The 19,701-nt window shown below is 42.4% G+C and overlaps 1 protein-coding gene across 1 annotated transcript in view; it reads right to left on the bottom strand.

The window, feature by feature from the left end:
- Positions 1-19,701, bottom strand: part of LETM1 (leucine zipper and EF-hand containing transmembrane protein 1) — a 420,852-nt gene that overhangs the window by 136,291 nt on the left and 264,860 nt on the right. Inside the window, exon 10 of the mRNA XM_078678611.1 lies at positions 5,927-6,076. Coding sequence (XP_078534737.1) covers positions 5,927-6,076 — 150 coding nt within the window. The remainder of the gene's footprint in view (positions 1-5,926; positions 6,077-19,701) is intronic.

Genomic DNA, 19,701 nt, shown 5'->3' with positions numbered 1-19,701 from the left:
GGAATCCTTTCCACTGTAGGAAAGTTTCTTCTTATTCTGGGAATAGGATGTGTTGCGCTAGCCATATGATTGTTAAAGTTGAGATTGGTAGCGCTGATTCCCTTGATATGACCTGTAGGAAGATTGCGGATTATAGCTTCCTCGATTAGAGGACAATCCAAGTCCTCTCGCACCCCGAAAGGGCGGCTTCCAAAACTGGAAGGTGCCAAGAGATCTGGCTATTTCTGTGTCCTTTTTAATGGTTTGCAAGGCTTCTTCTACATGTGGGCCAAACAAAGCCTCTCCGTCGAAAAGCATGTCCAGTATCTTAGCTTGCACCTCCTGGCGAAACGAAGTAGACTTTAACCAGCCTTGTCGACGTAGGACAGCAGCCCCCGCCAGCTGCCTGAAACCAGTGGAAGCCACATCCACTGCAGGGTCGATAATTTATGCCGGGATCTGTTCTCCCTCTTGCAGTATCTTCAGAGCTTCGGATTTTGAAGGCTCCGGAAGCATGTCTATGTATGGTGAGATATCCGACCACATTTGTCGCTCGTACCGACCCAGAATGGCTAGAGAATTGGCCGCACGGACCGTTGTTGCTGCCATAGTAGGGACTCATTTCCCAATCCAGTCCAGTCGCCTGCCGTCTCTGTCAGGTGGGGCTGTGATCGGGGATGATGGATTCCTAGCAAGTCTTTGGGCAGCCTGCACGATCACAGAATCCGCCTTTGGGTGTCCTATAAGGCATGCTGGAGACTTGTCAGGCGCTTTATATTTCTTGTCCAGATATGGCAAGACTTGAGGAATAGATGCAGGATTTGACATCACCTTTAATCCCTCTTTCCATATAAAGTCTATAATGGGAATCGCCTGCAACGGTCTCCTTGGCTGATCTTTAAAGTCATAGAGGAAGCATTCCTCTTTATTAGTTTCCTTAGGAATAAGGAAACATTGGGTTGCTCTCTCCATAAGAAGATAAAAGCCTCCAATGTCCACTGGAGGTGAATAGGCAGGAGCCGGAGGTGAAGGAGAAGGTGTCTGGATCTGATATTCATCACACTCCGACAACAGAGATCTCTCATCTACCTCACCTTCCTCTCTCTCTTCATCATCTGATAAGTATGCTTCTGCAGAATGATGTGAAATCACTGGCGAAGGAGGTCTAGGAGACCGGAATTCTGATGTGGAAGCCTGTGCCACTAGGAGGCACGGAATCCGCTGATTCAGATGGCGGAAACAATAGTAATAATCGTCCAGCATATGCTGAAGATTAGTTAATAAGGCTATAGGCATTTGAGCTGTCGGGATATTAGCAGCAGGGGACGCCACATGTTCAGGTGAATGTTGATCATCCTGATCTTCCTCCTGGTACTTAATGAACAGTTCTGAAGGACTTGTAGCTGTTCCAAACCTATCATCCACATCAGAATCTTCCTCACTGTCTTCTGAATCCAGCAATTTGTCAGGAACCTGTAGAGGTACCTTATGTGGAGAAAGACGCAATGGAGATAAGGGTTCAAGCACGGAACCACGTCTTTGTATCAAAGGAGGCTTCGTCGTAGAAGGCGTAGAAGATAACGCCGTAGACGGTGACCAAACTTGTATTTCAGTACATGTCGACAATTTTTGCGTTGACGGGAAATTCGTCGACGGTTCCGTCGACGAAGGAATAACTCCTGAAGTTGATAACGCCGACGAAGGCGTGGCCGTCGATAACATTTCCTTCGACGACGAGGAGGGCTTCGTCGACTATGTGGTCTTCCGTCGACGATTTGGCCGTCGACAATGTAGTTCTCGTCGACGATGAGGAAATTGTCGACGACGATGAAGTGGCCGTCGACGACGATGCGCCAACGATAGGAGTAGATGCCATTTCTTTAGTCGATGATATAGGTGTCACCGAGGCGTAGACCAGCGTCGACGGGGATGACGCCGACGACATGATCATTTCAGGCTTAGGTGATGAAAAAGTTACCGTTGATGTGGAAGTTGCGTCGACGGAAATCTTTGCCGACGAAGGGGTCTTTGACGGCGTTGTCGACAACGGGGTCTTCTTCTGAGGAAGAATCTTCTCAGAAGGTGGTTTTGGAGGCAAAATCTTGACCGATCTTCTCGGGGGCGTGGAAGGCAAAGGTTTGCTCTTAACAGGAGGAGTAGCCTTAGAAGTGGAAGGCCTCTCTGACCCCTTAGAAGGATACAGTTTCTTCACAACCTTGGCCCCAGGAGAAGATAAAACCTCCTCAGCAGCTCTCTTCCTAGAGGCCACAGATGACCCTGTGGCCTCAGAAACTGGATTGTCCTGGTCCTTAAGGTTCTGTAGCCACAGAAGTAAGCGGCCCTCTCTATCCCGGAGGGTCTTTTGAGGGAAGGTCCTGCATATCTTGCAGTCATTCACTTGATGATCCGGATACAGGCAGTAGATGCATTTCTAGTGGGGATCTTCTGGGAAAAGCTGGAGTTTACCACAAGATTCACAAGGCCTGAATAACGGTTTCTTAGAAGAAGACAACCTAAAAGTAAGAAATCGTGAAGAAACTTGAGAAGAACTGAGCAGAGCTCAGGGAGACTTCCTTCACATGACGTACGGTAGAAAATCTGAGAGCCTGACCCTCTGAGGAGAACTTTCTGGTGGGTGCTGTCGCCTGATTGGCTGCAGTTTGGGCTATGTATAATGACTATGATAGTCATACAGGTGGAACTTTTTTCTTGGAAGCTTTGGGCTACTTTACTTCCTGGTTTCTTGTTACCAAGGTTTTTGGTTGTTATGGGCATATTTATTGCTTTTTTTATATACCGTGGGACTCCCACTCCGACGACGCGGAATGATTCAGGCATGTGAATCTATGAAAGACACCCCAATACTGGAGAAGAGCTGGTTACATGGTCCGATCTAGTAATTACCCTCATAAGGCCTGGCGAAAGGTTTATTTTGCCAGGTCAAATGGCAGTTTAAAAGTGCAGGCACTGGCTGCAATGGCAGGCCTGAGAAATGTTTAAAGTGCTACTTAAACGGGAGGCACAATTGTGCGGCATGCCCACCAGTAGCACTTAATTAGTAGGCCCTGTGCACAGGTAGTGCCATTTTACTAGGGGTTTACAGGAAAATTAAATGTGCCAGTTAGGTGTGAGCCAATCTTACCATGTTTAAAGCAAAGAACGCAAGTACTTTAGCACTGGTTAGCAGTGGTAAAGTGTGCAGAATCCTAAACCCAGTAAAAACGAATTCAGCAAACAGGAGTTCTGAAGGCAACAAGTTGGGGGAAAACCATGGGAAGGATGCCATTTCTAACACTTGGACTTTGTTGGACTACTGTTCTTTGAAGATGGGGCTAAAGTGGGGTTGTCCCCTGAGGAAGGGCTTACGATCTGCCCGAAATGCATTGGGACTATTGATGATTGGATTGCATTTCATGTTTGGAGGATGTTTGAGCCATGCATTTTCACGCATAGATGAACTATTCATGAAAATAAAGAATATGGATTAAAAAATAGGAAGAACTTCTTTAACGTTTGGATTTACATTTTGATGAACTATACATGATTTTCTAGACTTCATAGTCAACTCTGCTGTGCACCAGGGAGCCTTCCCCCAATTGGAGGAAGCTGTGTAGTAGTCCTGTTGTTTTACGCTGAAGGGTACAGACAGCGTCATCTCTGGTAGCACGCCACAGACAATAACATTTGATGAATTTGTGATTTACCTTTTGCTGTGCAAGTTCTTTTTCAATTCTTAGTCAGAGATCAGGAGGTGCCAATGGGAACTGAGTGGCAGGTTGGGGAAACTTAACATAAGGTGTCAGCATGGGGAGTGTGACAGGGAGGTTATAATGCTGGCTGGGCTACTGAGGTCTGATGTAGCCCAGCCGCCAATAAGTGCCACTAGATCACCAAATCTAGAGTTAGTCAATACCCCAGAGGGCATTAATTAAACATTTATGAGGTATTATATAGTCTTATACGCTGACTGCAATATGACTTGACATATATTCAGGCAATCCCTATCCCACAGATTGAGTCACTACAATATCAAGAGGGTGAAAAACTCCTTAACATAGAGTAAATGTATTGTATCTTATCAGACGTAGCCGAGTTGTATTTTAAGTATTTCTTTATTAAGATCAGGTTGCAGGATGGTGATATTGTACATTAGCCTTGTAATCCTTATACTACAACCCCACCAGGAGCAGCCTGCCTGCTGCTCAGCCCATCTTCTAACTGTCACTACTCATCCACACAGGTACCCAAGCATTACAGTCACACCATCATTCCACTCTCAGCACTCACACAGGCTGAGCAGCAGGGAGATGGGTAAACTGGGATACATATACTTAAATAAGCAGGATATAACAAAGTGTCAGCATGGGGAGTGTGACAGGGAGGTTATAATGCTGGCTGGGCTACGGAGGTCTGATATAGCCCAGGTCCAATAAGTGCCACTAGAGCACCAAATCGAGAGGTAGTCAATACCCCAGAGGGCATTGATTAAACATTTATGAGGTATTATAAAGTCTTATACAATGGCACAACCGCCAAAAGCCGCATTGCCATGTCAGGCGCTCCGGCTGTGAGGAACTGTAAAAGTGATCTGCATTACAGGGCACTGGTAGAGTCGGAAGTACTCATACTGGATCAAAAGCATGCTGGGGGATCCCAATTGGGATAGTATGGGACATATATATGGCGAAAATGGAAGCCAAACATAATACGAGGCCGACGTGAACATGCTGAGGATTACTCATAATACCTCCAGACATGTAGGTTTTTGAAAGGCTGCCCCGCTGACAGATGTACATAATGACACAAGATTCCGCTTGTTTAACAAGAAGTCTATACCCGACTCCATTTGTTCACGTGACTGCAGTGTTGCTTGTTGCTTTCAGTTGGTATTTTTAATGTTTGTAAATGTGGGTACGACTGCTATACTTGGTGTGATGCACATAAACTGGTTGCAAGGATTGGTATGTATAGCATTATTCAGTAATCATTTGATGATTGGCATAAGGTTGTAAATCTCAAAATAATAATAAAGACATATTGGTAAAAACTTGTACTAAACAAGTAAATGAACAGGTTGCTGTGCAACTGCAGCATAGACTAATGTGTAGTTATGGGGCACAGGTTACTATGCCATAGGAGCTCCAGATGCTATGCAAGATCATAAAAGAAATCTGAAGCCCATATCTTGTGCTTCGGCCATTGATCGCAGTTTTTGTTTATTACCTTTATGTACTGTATACATAACTAAGAGTCATTATCTAAGCAAAACATACGTTTCGTGTTCGTGATGTTGCAGTTTTTTCTTTTCTTTCTTGCTCTCATATGAAATATTTGCTTGATACTGGCATTTGCAATGGAACATATGGAAACAAACTTTCTACACATACTCAATACTGAGGTTGGCTCTGAAACCTTTCTTCTACTCTGAATTTACCTTTGTCTACAGACATTAAGCGTCCCGTGAAATAAGGCAGTCCCCATGGCCAACCAGGAAGATAGAAAAACACCTGCTGAACAACCTGAAGACTTCTTCTGGGCACTCAGTGCAGGATAACGAACATGAAACAGATAACAAATCCCTGCCTCGAAAATAGTTACTGTGAAGATTTTTTTTTCTTGCTGTCCCACTAATGAAAACCGCAAATCCCAAATTAGAAAAGTGCAGCAGCAAAACTCCACTCTTGAAGCACATATTTATTGTCCAAAATATTGCACATGATTGAATGCAACAAAGAGCAATTTGGCAAAACCTGAAAAATTTGAATATATTATGGGAATTCTGGATATTTTTGTGTAGGCTGTTAATATAAATAACACAGAGCCATGCTGCATTCTTAAATTAAATTTAGGAGCCGCAAATTTACTTCCTCGTCACTGATCTCAGGTTCATTTTTGCAAATTCATCTTTTAAAAAAACAACAACAAAAACATTAGTTGCACACATTACCTTGATCCCTTCCAAAACTGGAGCTGTATCTACCAAGACTTCAGACTGTGCAGTCACATCGACTTTTTCCAGTTCACTTTCCATTAATGGCTCGCTTTTTGCTCCACTTGATGAAGTGACTTCAACATTCACTGCAGGCTCCATTTCTTTCTAAATAAAATCAATGTAACACAATTGTTTCCCGTCGTATACATAGTTTTACAACACTTATCAAGCCAATTAATGCTGCGAAATCTGGACCGTGCTAGAAATATTAGACTGCTAACAAAATGTTCAAAACTTGATCTTGAGGATAGCCAAAAAAGACTTCAAAGCATCCTTCAAACCACAAATACTGACAAATCCTGAGTTCAGTATAGTTTTTTTTTTTTTTAAATGGTGAATATCAAATTGAGAAAGGGTGCTGATAAAAGATGATAAAGTTGAAATTACAAATCCTTAAAGAATTAACAAAACTAGATCACATTATATCCTACTGATTGTAATTTGGATTCTATTTACGCACTAGGGTGTACAAGCAAAAATCGGTCAAGATACTGAAACTGTAGCTCATAATTCTAGGAAAAAAGGGGAGAAAATAATCATACCTTTGAAAAATTGTTTCTTTGAATATACAATTTAAACAATAAGAGCACCATTTTGCCTCTGATATTACACCTCTTTTGGAAGGGAATGTATGATTCATACAAAGAAAATGTTACGATTTACTTGGAAATGACTCTCTACCTGCTTCAATAAACAAGTTGCACCACAAAAGCAGCACGGTCTGCCATTGTCTGGCACGTGCATTCAGAATGTAAGTATTTTTGATGACGAAAAGAAAAAATAATATTCCACGTAGCTTGTCTAGCATACAAAAGTTACATAGCTGTACCTTACAGTTGTCAAGTGTTGGTATCTTTAATAGATTCAAATGCTTGATTTATTCCCCAGTCAGGCGGGAAATCCTCAGTAATATGTTTAAAAAAAGAAAGTAACGGCACTTGCGACTGCAGCGGTGAGGAGTGATTCATGGGCTCGATCTGAATTTATCTTGTTAAAGCGAAGACCGTTTTAAAGTCTTCCACCGTTTCATTCATTATTGTAAGTCTCGTAGAAACCCTTGATCATTTGAGACTAATGGTTTGCAAATACTACTGAGTTGCTGAGGAAGAATTACAAAATAACATACGGAAATTAATCAATCCGTTAACCTGGAAATCTGAGGCAGCCCAAGCAGCCTAGAAATCACGGTTTTCTTTCTACGAAATAAAGTGAAAGGAGCAACAATAAAATACACGGATTTAAGCAAATCTGTAATCATGTTTGGCATTCAAAACTGCCACCTACAGCTATCCTAGTTTACACTAGCCCCGGGACTCAGGCCCAAATGTCATCAGAATTTAACATTAAACTCCTGAAACTGTGCTGATTGGTTACCTATTGGGAGACCCCATCTTTCTTTAGAACCTTCTAAAATCCATTGCTGTAAATCTAAAGATATCTAGACTAGCACTGTCCAGAGGAACATAAAATAAAATCAAAATTTCCTCTAAAAGACTGAAATTAAAAATATCACCGCTATGAACAGTAAAACCAGTTACTGACCTGTATTTATAGTTTTACAACTTGAAACTGTTCTAGATTTACATGTGTGGCACAATCCCGCCATCTAGTGGTTAGGTCCGGAAATTTTCCAGTATTCGTAAAATGTATGTTTGTTAGCTTGAAGGTAGGAGTCGACATAAGCAGAGCCCCTGTGTATAATGTCGACTCGACCGTAATTCCACAATACCCATGTACGTGCCCAACATGTTAGATTCTTTTTTTTCCCTTCCAATAACCTCCTGTAATGGGGATGTGGGAGGGTCAAATGTGAAGAGTTTCTAGCTGCAAAACCATTATTACGGGTAACTGGTTTCTTCAGATTGAGGTCTTCTCTAGATGTACATGCTTGCACAGGTTAGCCTTATTACATGCCTTGTGGCGGTGGGAAGGAGTGTAATCAAAAAGGGCTTTTAGTACAGCTTGTACAACTTTAACCTTCCTACAGGTTGTAAATGAATGCAGTAATGCTTTGTGAAAGCATGCTATGAGGGCCATTTGGCTGCTTTGCGTATTTCTTTCATAGAGATATTGGCCATAGTAGCACCCTTCTTCCTGGTAGAGTATGATCTTGATTTAGCGAGCAAAGGTTTGTTTGCTGGTGCCTACCACAGCTGAATAGTCTATACTATTCATCTAGCAGCAGTTTTTTAGATACTGCTGTCCGTAAAGCTAGAGCTGAATGCCCCACAAAGAACTGTTGTGTTTTTCTGTTACTGTTTGGTATGTGAATGTAGTACATGCCAACACTCCCGACATCCATTGTGTGAGTAAGATGCGTACTGCCATATTTGAAGATTTGTTGAAGAAGTTTTAACAGTGATATGCTGGTTTACATGAAAAGGCAAGATTCCCTTTGATAAGAATTGTGGGTGTTTTCTCATTAACACCTATTCTTGTGAGTGGATATGTATGGTTCTAGAAGCTTTTTTAACCAAAATCCGACAAGATTCTCAGATTACTGGTTTTCAACTTGATACCCGTCAGGTCAAAATGTCTGTTTATGCAGATGATATTCTTTTATATTGTTCTAACCCTACAACGGCTATCCCTTCTTTTCTTAATCCGGTGGATATCTTTTCTCAACTCTCTGGGTATCGCCTTAATAGAGATAAATGTGAGGTTCTGCCTCTTAACGTGGCTTGTCTTCAACATTATTTTACACATACCGGCTTTTCTTGGCAACCCTCTAAACTTATATATTCAGGTCTATGGTTCACTTCAAATATTTCAGACACACTGAAAATAAATTCTGATCATAATATTAAAACGCTAAATGATACTATTGAACGCTGGCATCTGCTTTTTCTTTCTTGGTGGGGACAATTGGATTCCATCAAGATAATGCTTTCTCCTCTGATTCTATATACTTTATCAATGAGCCCTGTACATATTCCGGGGTTTTATTTAAAAAAAAAAATCGACTCTCTCCTAGCAAAATTTCTCTGGAAAGGTAAAACCCCTCGACTAGCTCTATCCTCTTTAAAGGCAGACAAATCTAATGGTGGTCTTAAATTACCTGGTTTCAAATCATATCATTATGCTTTCTCTTCAAAACAGTCATCCCGCTGGCTCTCTCTTGAACACAGTACTTTTCCCCCTATAGTGATTTCCATAGAAAAGTCTTTTGTATTTCCCTTTGATTTTAAAGAAACTCTTGCTTTTACTAACAATATCTCATCTTTTCGCTCTCCTGTTATTTCCCATACTCGTAAAATCCTCATTCCTCTTTTACCATCCTCTTATCCTTCTTCCTGTTCTCTGAATCAACAACCCATTCGGCACAATAATTTATTATGCATAAAAATCCGTACCATTTACTGGAAGTCTTGGAGGCACAAAAGGTTGTTTTGGATTTCGCAATTGTTAGCTAATGATGTCCGTCTATCTTTCGCTGACCTCCCCAAAACATTTTCATTGCCATCATCTTGCAAACCACAATATCATCTTTTACTCTTATGCGCTTACTCAATATCTTTTCTCTCTAACATCTGCACCCTACACCACCCATGAGAAGTTCAACTCTTTTTCCTTTACTAACTTACTCCCCTTCTGCTTCTTCTTTATACAAACTTTTATTTCTCTCCTCAGATAGAAACAAATCAAAAACTGAATTGGTATTGGAAAAAAACTTATATCAGTGCTGGTCGGCCCTCATTTGGGATAAGATATTGTTAAAAATCAACAAAACATTTAGAGCTGCTAACACTTCTCAAACCCTTTTTTTTTGTTTATCAACATCTGTTATTCACTCCAGCAAAATTAGCATCCTTCTCTCAGAGTACCTCCTCTACTTGTTGGTCCTGCCCCTATACACCTGCTGACTTAAAACGTATGCTTTTTGATTGTCCCACTATTTCACAATTTTGGCATTCAGTCTGGGCTCAAATCAATAAACTATTTAAAACTGATGTACCTTTTTCCCTATCTAATATTTTCTAAGGGTCTTTATCATTTCAATGGCCCCAATCCCCTTCTAACTTTAAATTAATAGATTTATTATTAGAAGTAGGCTTACATTTAATTACTTCAAATTGGAGGCAAGCAGACAAAGTCACTTTTAGAGCCTGGGTTTTCATCACAGGCTAGACACAAATTATATTACCCCCAGTTCTTTATCTATTAAAAGAGATCTTTTGTGGCTTCCTCCGACTACCTTTTTAACCCGTGTCGCATCATCTATTGTTCCACCTATCACCACATCAGATGAAGTTCGGAAACCACCATAATTTACTACGTTGTCTTTTTTCTTTTGACATAACATATCAATATTTTCCCTTACTTCGTTTTCTATATCATCGTAAGATAGTTTTTCTTTAATTGATTTATGCTTACAGTTCATATTTTCATATTCTATTTTCCCTTTTATCGTTATAAGAATGATGTTTGCCCCCTGCCCCCACTCTTCCCCTTCTTTTTCTCCCTTTACTTCTTATTATTACGCAATATATTTTCTGATAATAATTGTATTTTGATTCTTAATTTCTTTTTTCTCTTTATCATAGCTATATGTGTATGAGGTGTATCATACTTTTGTACCTGCTGTTCTTCTGTTTTAATTACTTCATTGTTCAATAAACTCAATCTTAAAAGAAAGGATATTTATGGTTCTGGCATCATTAGTGCTTGTATCTCACTCAGTCTTTTTAGTGATGTGATGGCTCCCAAGAAAACCGTTTCTTAAGATATGTGAGTGTGTCCTTGCACATGGGTTCAAATGGTGCTTTCCTTAATCCGTCTAACACTAGGATAGGATTCCTCTGTGTAACGGTGCCTCCCTTATAGGAAACAGCCCCTTTTGCCCCTGCATGAACCTCTTTATCAGTGGAAATGGAAATCCGCAATAGCTGACAAATGCTGCATAGAGTACATTTTGCACTCAGTATCGGACGATGACCATGTCTTGATGGAATATGTGCTGCATTTTCTTGATTTGGTACCATGTTGTATGCCTCTACCACTTGAAAGTTTAGCATTTTCTAGTGGCTGGTCTTCAAGCTTCGCTGATGATACGTAATGCAGGCTTTGGTAGATTTAGGTGTTCAAATTCGGCTATTTCAGGTACCATGTAGTCAACTGCATTTCAGAAAGATTTGCTAGCTGAATGGTAAGAGTGTCCCTGTGTAAAGCCATTTTGACATACTGGTGTTTTGAAAACTGTAGTAACCATAGTAGTTGAGGCCACCTTAGAGCAATGAGAATCATTGTCATATTGGAACTTTTGAACTTCTCTAGAACAGCTAGGATCAGTGGTATAGAGGGGTGGGGGTGAAGCGTATGCCAATATGCCGCATCAGCCTATCGACATAACATCCCTAGCGACTAAGGATGGTAGTGCCTGGATGTGAAGTGGTGTTGTTTTGCCTTTTCTGATGTTGCAAAGAGGTCTACGTCTGGTTTCCCTAGGAATAGTGTGTCTATTATAGATTGCTTTACTTCCCCGACTTAGTGTGTAATTTGTTTGCCTGATCAGCCAGTCGGCTTGAACAATTTCCATTCCTGGAACAGGATTTCCTACTTATCAAATGTTCTCTGACATTTCCTAATGCGCTGGGCCAATTGTGACAGTGGGTATGATACCACCCCTGCTTGCTTGTTGATGTAGTACATTGCTGTTGTCTGTTTGTAATTTTACAGTTTTCCCCTGCACCAGATTCTGCAAGGCCTTCAGTAATAGGAATATTGTTCTTCAATTACAGAAAGTTGATGTGCCTGGTTGCATCTTGTGCTAACGGCAACCCCTTTATCTTTGGTGTGTTCATGTGTGTCCCCCCTCCCAACCTACTGGTGAGGCATTTATGGTGATTATGGCTTGTGGTAATAGTGCTCTGAAGGGTCTTCCTTTCAGCAAGTTTGCTATGTTCCACCATCTCAGTCCCTTGCTGACGCTGGCTGTTACAACCACTAGATCCTCCTGTTGTCTAGTCCTGTTGCCTGAACCCATTTATTGTTCATCCAAACCTGCACACTGGTCTCATGTGTAGTCTCGTGTTTGGGATGAAGTGATGGAAGGAAGCCATAATACCTAAGAGTATAATTATTGAGATTGTTATGTCTAGTAGAGGCAGATTTGAACCAGTGTGAACTTAGTGTAGTCGGATACACCACTGCTAATTGCAGGTCAAATTCTGCCCCTAGAAGTGTTTTCCTTGTTTCTCAGGTGAGAGATGATTTCCCCCAGTTTACTGCAAACCCTAGTGTGTGTGGTAGTGATATCACCTTTCTCATGTTCTCCTGGCACAGTTGGAGGAAGGTGTCTGCTTTCATTAGCCAATCGTCCAACTATGAGATAACATGTACGAGCTGTCTTCTTAGGTGTGCTGCTACTACTGCCAGCACCTAGGTATAGAACCTTGGTGCAGATTTTATTTTGAATGACAGGACTTAGAACTGGTAATGTATCCCTTCCATTATGAACCTTAGATACTGCTTCTGTGCGGTGCGAATGGGAATGTGGAAGTAGGCATCCTTGAGATCTACTGTTGCTAAATAGTCCTCCTTGTCTAGTAAAGGGATAACATTCTGCAAGGTTTTTATTTGTAATTTTTGTGTCTTAATGTACCGGTTTAGAAAGTGCAAACAGACTAGTACAGTTAGATTTTGCTTTGGTACTAGGAAGGAAACAGATAACACCTGTGTTCCTTTCCGGTTACGCATCTTCTCAATTGCATTCTTTGACAACAGGTCTTTCACATCTTTTTGCAGGACTTGCAATTGGTCCTTTTTATGATGCTGGTGCTTCGGTGGTTTTGTTGTTGGATTCTGCATAGTTTATGCGGTAACCATGGCAAATAATATTTTAAAACCTCTTGCATATGATAATAGTTTCTCAGTTCTTTAGGAAGTCCTTTATTCTCCCCCACTGGTGTGTTGATGGAGGAGAGATGTCATAGTCACTTTGAGTAGAGGCAGATCCTCTAGAGTTTCTACATCTTATTTTACCTTTGCCTTGAAAAGACTTAGGTTGTTGCTGCTGCCACTGCGCAGGACCTGGTATTCGGTTGGTCCCGGTCTGTCTTTGTGTATGCCTTCCCTGGCCTCACCTTTCTCCTGTGGAAGGTTCCTCTTATTAACCTGGGCCTGTAGATTGGAGGGCTTCCATTGCCTTTGCAGTTTCATTGGCCTTTTTCATTTCTTATAAAGTTTAGTCCACACCATGGCCAGAAAGCTGGTTTCTTCTGAGAGGCATGTCAATAATATTTTACTGCACCTCTGGTTTAAAAGAGGAGATGCGCAACCACGCAGGCCTCCTCATGACTATCCCTGAAGATAACTGCCTGCTTGCTGTCTGCAGTTACATATAAAGGGGGTCCCAGTCGCTGGACAATCAATTATAATGGAACGGTTTGCTGAATTTTACAAAAGAATGAAAAAATCTTTAAGAGGAATGTTGTTTATTCACACCCTCTTCATAAGTTGATTATGCATTTAATCATATTTTTATCACAATTTTTAATGCCCAAAGAGGGGCGTGGGTGAAAGGAGAGGAAAGGGGGGAAAAAGATACGTGATTGGTGAGGTTCAGGATAGTGAGAGAAAGCTTAGCGTAGGTCACATGTAGTCACCATGACATATTATACAGTTGGACAACACATGGGCATGTTAATATCGCCAAACAACAATTCTGTACAAATTACAACCTATCCCAATAATTGGTGCACAGTCACAAATGTTCTGTTGAACTTGGGTAGGATATGTGAAGGAGAGTAAGTCGACGTTTCGACCCCTGGTGGTGTAGGTTCACTTGCACCTTACTGTGGGGTCTTCATCAGGACATATGAGGTAGTGGGTCTGGGGGTGGGTGGGGACTGGGGTAGGACACCAAAATCGCCACACACTGGGTGTGGCAACGTGAGGAAGAAGAATATAAAACGGCCCGTGGGCTCCAGTCAGGCGAGCAAGCAGCAACCTGGGGATCAGTGGCGGCCTCCCCGATCGTGGCTGGATATGAATCAATTACTGACAGGCTGCGGGGCTTAAGCGTCTCGTGCATTTGTCACGGACGAGTCGGATTTCTGCAGCTCACATCTTCGTCTGTGCTAGAGAGTGCAACCATGCAGGCCTCCTCATGACTATCCCCGAAGATAACTGCCTGCTTGCTGTCTGCAGCGTCGAAGGCAGAGTTCAAGCAGGAGTTGGCAATGTTTTTTCCCCACCTCAACAACACTTTTTGCCCTCTTGTGGTATTCTTCTAGGAGATGCAACATACGTTATTCCATGTCCTCCCAGTATTAAAAGGCATGTCAATTCATTAAGATGTTCGAGTTAGCAATCCGTCACTGAGTGGGTTTGGCGCAGTTGGAAGCCCCTTCCGTAGCAAGAAAAGGAGTGAAAAGCAGACGCAGGCCGGGTGGTAGTACGGAGGCCTAAGGATTTGGCCATAGTCGGCAAATCCTTGAAGCACTCAAGCTCTGCATCAGCCTGGTCTCCGAAGAGACGCGAGCCATGAAAGGGTATTGCCATGAGGTTTGCCTGCACATCCCCCAAAAAGCCAGACATCCTCAGCCCGGCGTGGTGCCTGATGGCCACTGTCTAAGAAATCGCTCTGCCAAGCGAGTCCGTTGTGTCCAAGCCACAGCAAATGACGAACTTTGCTGCATCTCTCCCGTCTGATATTGCTTGAGAGATTAGCGTCCGGTCGTCCTCCGAGACTCTAACAGCACCTGCACAAATGTATACCATATAGAATGGGAATAACGGCCCAAAAGGCATGCAGTGTTCACCGACCGCAATGCAAGGCTGGCGGAAGAGAATGTTTTTTTCCCAAAGGTCTCCAGCCGTTTGGATTCCTTGTCCTGAAGGGCAGAAGGCAACTTGCAATGGGAAGCAGGACCCTGGACCACCAAGTTGGGGGGGGGGGGGGGGGGGGGGGAGGGGGGGGCGGCAGTGAGAAAACTGGGACACTCGGTGCAGGGCGATGGTGGTGGGCAATCGTTCGATTTACAGGAGCCCCTGTACTGGGCTAGGACCAGGTGCCTGAGAGAACATCTGTTAAGGCCTGGTTAAAAGGCAGCAAGGGTTCTGATGAGGAGACAGCAGGCTGGAGGACCTCCGTCAAGACATTCATCTTTACCGCCACTGCAGGAAGCTGCAGGGGGAGAGGAGTTGGCCTAACGGCGCTCGACTTCCGACCTGGGGATCTGGGTTCAAGTCTCGGTAACAACGCCAAAACCTCCTGTAATTCTGGGCAAATCACTTAACCTCCTCGTGCCTAAAATGAAAGTGTGTCCTCATGTAACGTAACTGGAAAATATGTAAAGCGCTCTGATACCTGATTCGGTTCGGGTCTAGTTCACGCTATATAAAACTCTGCAAAAAAAAAAAAACTCTACGCACCACCATAGAAACCAACGCCCCCTCCTCCGTAGTTAGGTTAGGGGAGACAATGGGGAGGTATCCAGGACACTGGCATCACATAGTTCTTCATACCAGTCCATGTCTTTGGGCTGCAGGATTTTGAAGGGATCATGCTCCCCCTCCCAATCCTCTTCCTTCAAACCTAAACCTTCAGAAAGGGGATGATTAGATGGGATTAAGCCATACGACACTGTCAGCACGTTCTCGGCGTCAGTCGACGCCAGACCGGTTCCATATCGTCCGAAATGAGGATGGGGAGGCGCAGCGGCAAGCGCCGGAGATCTCTGCATCGGATGTGGTCCCGGGGAAGGTCATTGTGGTGGTGCGACCGGCACCGGTCCAGACCCAGGAACGGGTCTGACAGGAGGCCGTGGCCAGAGTCGAAGGCGCAGGTCCACGGGGTCTCCTACACCTGGACCTACAGGGCCCAAAAGTGCGCCAAGTGGGCCTTCCTCTCGACCGAGACCAGGATCAAGATCGACGAGGCGACCTCCACAGTGCATGCCGGGCTGCGAGCAGCTTCAGGGACTGCTCCCTCAAAGCTTTCAGCACCATGTCCCGAAAACCGGAGCACGACTTTGTGTAGTAGTCACGCTCTGGTCACCAGACACACATGACATGGGGGTTCGTTACCGACATGGTGCGGTGATAGGCGCCATACTGCTTGAACCCCAAAGTCTTCCTGCTGGATGTCCTAACACACTAAAAGAAGTCAACCAAAGGTCGAAAAAACTGTCAAAAAGTGACAGGGGGTAGCCCTCTAAGAGATCAGCGCTGGCTGGTGTGGAAAGAAAAGAACTGACATCAGCACGTCATAGTGGAGGTTATATTGACGATGTGGATGTCACAATGACGATGAACACGACACTTACAACGTCACGCCAAGTAGACCACGCCATCTACCAGTGCACAGGGTTACAGCTATCACAAATCTTCTGGATCCAGCTACACGCCTGGAAGTTTAAAGGTAAGGAATCTGCGGCTAGATGTCTATCAGATATAAACTACATACGGAAAAACCAACAAGTGTCAATAGAAAATCCAGAGTCTATGTAGGTGCTAGCAGGACCATCTATGGTCTTGTCTTGCAGAATTTGCAAGAGCGTGGCAAAGACGTCCATACTTGGGAAAAGTAAACAATTTTTGTTTATTCTTTTTATTTAGAGCACTGATATAACATGGTGGATTGTGAAGCATTTTACAAAGAGCTGGTCATTATGTGTTACCATGTGTGGGGTACGGGAACTTGGGCGGACGTTTAGAAAAGCAGAAATGGACATCGTTGATTTATTGTAATATTTAGGCATAGTTTACGGGGAATTGTAATTATAATGATTTCAGAATTTATTTAACATACATTGCATATTCCATCAGGAAGAGGAATAATGTTGGGCTGTGCAGGTTCACTGAAGGACAATTTATTGACTAGGCTGGATTGGAATAAGTCAGTATTTGTACTCTTCTCATCCTTTCTAATGTCTTTCTCTCCTAGAAGAAACATTATTCGCAAATGCGCTTTGATTTTGCTGCCTGCTTGAAAACCATGGGCAATTGCAAATGATTGTGGCTGATGAAATTCTAAATATTTTTTTTTTAAAAAGGTAGGTAAGTCGACACTGGTTCTGGCGAAAATAGCCCTACTGTCTCCTGAAACATGCTTTGCTTGGGGAAGGGATTCAAGCAGGACCTTCAAGAGATAAGTGAGAAAAGTCTAGTGGACTAACATCCCAAAAATTAAAGGCCACACCATTCCTGCCTTAGTATTTGTGCTGACTCCCACAAACATTCAAGAAGGTTCATCAGAGTGGTTTCCTGCGTACTCTATTCCTGCTCAACTACCGCTGGTTTTGAGTTATGATCATTTTCAAAATGCACATTACTGGACAGGATAAAGAATGCATAATCGGTAAACCAGGTCAAAAGAGCTATTTCCTGTGCACAGTTGAGATCAAGACATTCGACGATGAGGAATTGCTCAATGACATGTCGTAGGACTCCCCAAAACATTAGAATGCTGTCTATTGGCAATAGGCTAGATGGCAAGAGAAATGGTTAAGGAAGCGAAGACAGCTAGTGAAGCTGACTTCCAAAAGGCATAGGTGTAGCATGTCATCAAACAGATAGTTGCTTAACTGCTTAAGAAAACGTTTTCTTCCCAATGCATTCAATTATCTGGGCTCTCTGACTTTGGGATTTTCAGCAGGATTCATGTTTTGCCTCAATTTACTTCAAGCAGCTTGCGCAATCAAACCTTTAGGAAGCGAGTGGTTAGAAAGGTAAGATGGTTCCGATGGCCCAGATTTATATTTTATATTTTTTATATTTTTAAGATGCTGCCAGGTAACATGTGGAATTGACTACAGTTCGGTTGAAGGCACCTCCAAAAAGATAAATTAGCGCCAAAAACTAAGGACGGATCTCCTCGGCTAATTGTTTTCCTGTCAAAATCTCTGAACAACAAAGACTTTTGTTGTCAGTAAAGAGGACTATTCAAAACCTATACAGCTTTCTTAAACAATGCAGCAACATGAGCGCTCTCTGTCAAACCTGATCCTTCAGGCTCTGACAAGTTAGTCTCTGGGGATGCGTCTAAACCAAATGCATTGTGAAGATTTGCAAAAAAAACTGGCATACAGATCTAGGGGAGGCCAAAAACCTTCCATAGCATTAGAATTATTGCTGTCCTGTCTAGTAGGTCTCCGGAATTCAAAAGTATTGAGCAGTGAACCAAAGAAATCTTGCATTCTTTGAAACACATCCTCTCTAGATACCTTAGGGAGATATTTAAACTCTTTCTCCCATAATTAATCTTGTTTCATTTGTGTAACAAATTGGTTAAACTACTCTACTAATGGATGTTTCCCCATTTTAGCTATAGGTGTAGCTACAGGCAGACATTTAGTAAAACAAAATTTATTAAGCACCTCAAAGTGATTTCAAGTTGTCATAGCGAATAAACATGAACTTTTCATTTTTTTAAATCGTAACAAATTTCCATTCATGGAGATGAAAGATCTTTATGCATATGTCAAAATAAATAGGATATTCTTGACTATATCGAAGACAAAAAAAGGAAGAGGAGTGCATACATAAGATACAAGTACCCTACGGTACAATGCATGGTATATATCTAAACAACCCCGTTAACATACAACCCCCCACCCTCCCTCCTGGCCTATCGGTACCCATGTGCCATACGACCTAGTGTGTGTGTATATAGTACGTGCTGCGAGTCACTCCTAATGAGCAGTTAAAATGGGAATATGACCTACACCAATCCTTGGAATCGAGGCCCGCATACAACTGGATACATTATGGGGTAGGGGTGATATGCGTCGGGTGACCTGTAACCCTAGTTCTCTTCCAGGGGTATACTCATCAAAGTCATACGCACTGAATAGTCCAGCCCTCGTGCGGGACCCTGGAGCAATAGCCAATAATATGCATACATCTATATATATCTATATATATAGATCTATCTATCTATCTATCTATCTATCTATCTATCTATCTATCTATCTATATATACCGTGAGCAAGGCCAGTTGTGGCTGAAACGCGTTGGTGGGGTTAAGTCTAAATAAATAAGGCTTGATAAGTATCCTGGTTGTGCCGCCTCCTTTGTATACTAAAATTTCCTTGGGTCAGGATCCGACCCCTGGGCGGAGCACACACTGTAGAGCGCTCTCGTTTGGCTTCAGGATCACTTTGTGTAGCGAGCTATCTATATATATATATAAATATATAAATAAATACATATAAACACACATAAAAACCCATATATATATATATATATATATATATATATATATATATATATATATATATATATATATATATATAGATCATATACATATACCTATGCAGCCTGAAAAACACCATACTAGGCTAAAAAAACTGCCATTATTGCATGTAAAACTTACATTTGCTAAATATAGACATATACATTACATTATAAGATAATGTAATGTAGAAAACACTGCCCTGGGTTTTTTTGAAACACATAACCTTTATTTTCAAAGGTAAAAACAGGCAGGATCATATAGGCAGATTTAGCCTAGATAGGCTGCATTGTAACAACTGAGAAAATTGGCGCCGTGCCTTTAAGACCTCCATGAGCCTCCAGGCTCCCATCATGCACCACAGGTGAAAGTTAGGTCAGTTCTTTTGGACGGCGTATAACAGTGTGATAACAGCATGGGTAACATGTACAATAGACAGTGTTGGTATTCGCCCAGGGAGGAAGGTGGGTTACTTATGACTTTGATGAGTATACCCTTGGAAGAGAACTAGGATTACAGGTAAGTAACTTATCCTTCTCTTCCAGGGGATACT

The sequence above is a fragment of the Lissotriton helveticus genome, chromosome 2_2, assembly GCF_964261635.1.
Source record: "Lissotriton helveticus chromosome 2_2, aLisHel1.1, whole genome shotgun sequence".
Taxonomy (NCBI): domain Eukaryota; kingdom Metazoa; phylum Chordata; class Amphibia; order Caudata; family Salamandridae; genus Lissotriton; species Lissotriton helveticus.
Note: the sequence above shows the minus strand (reverse complement) of the source record. Positions and strands in the feature narration are given on the sequence as shown.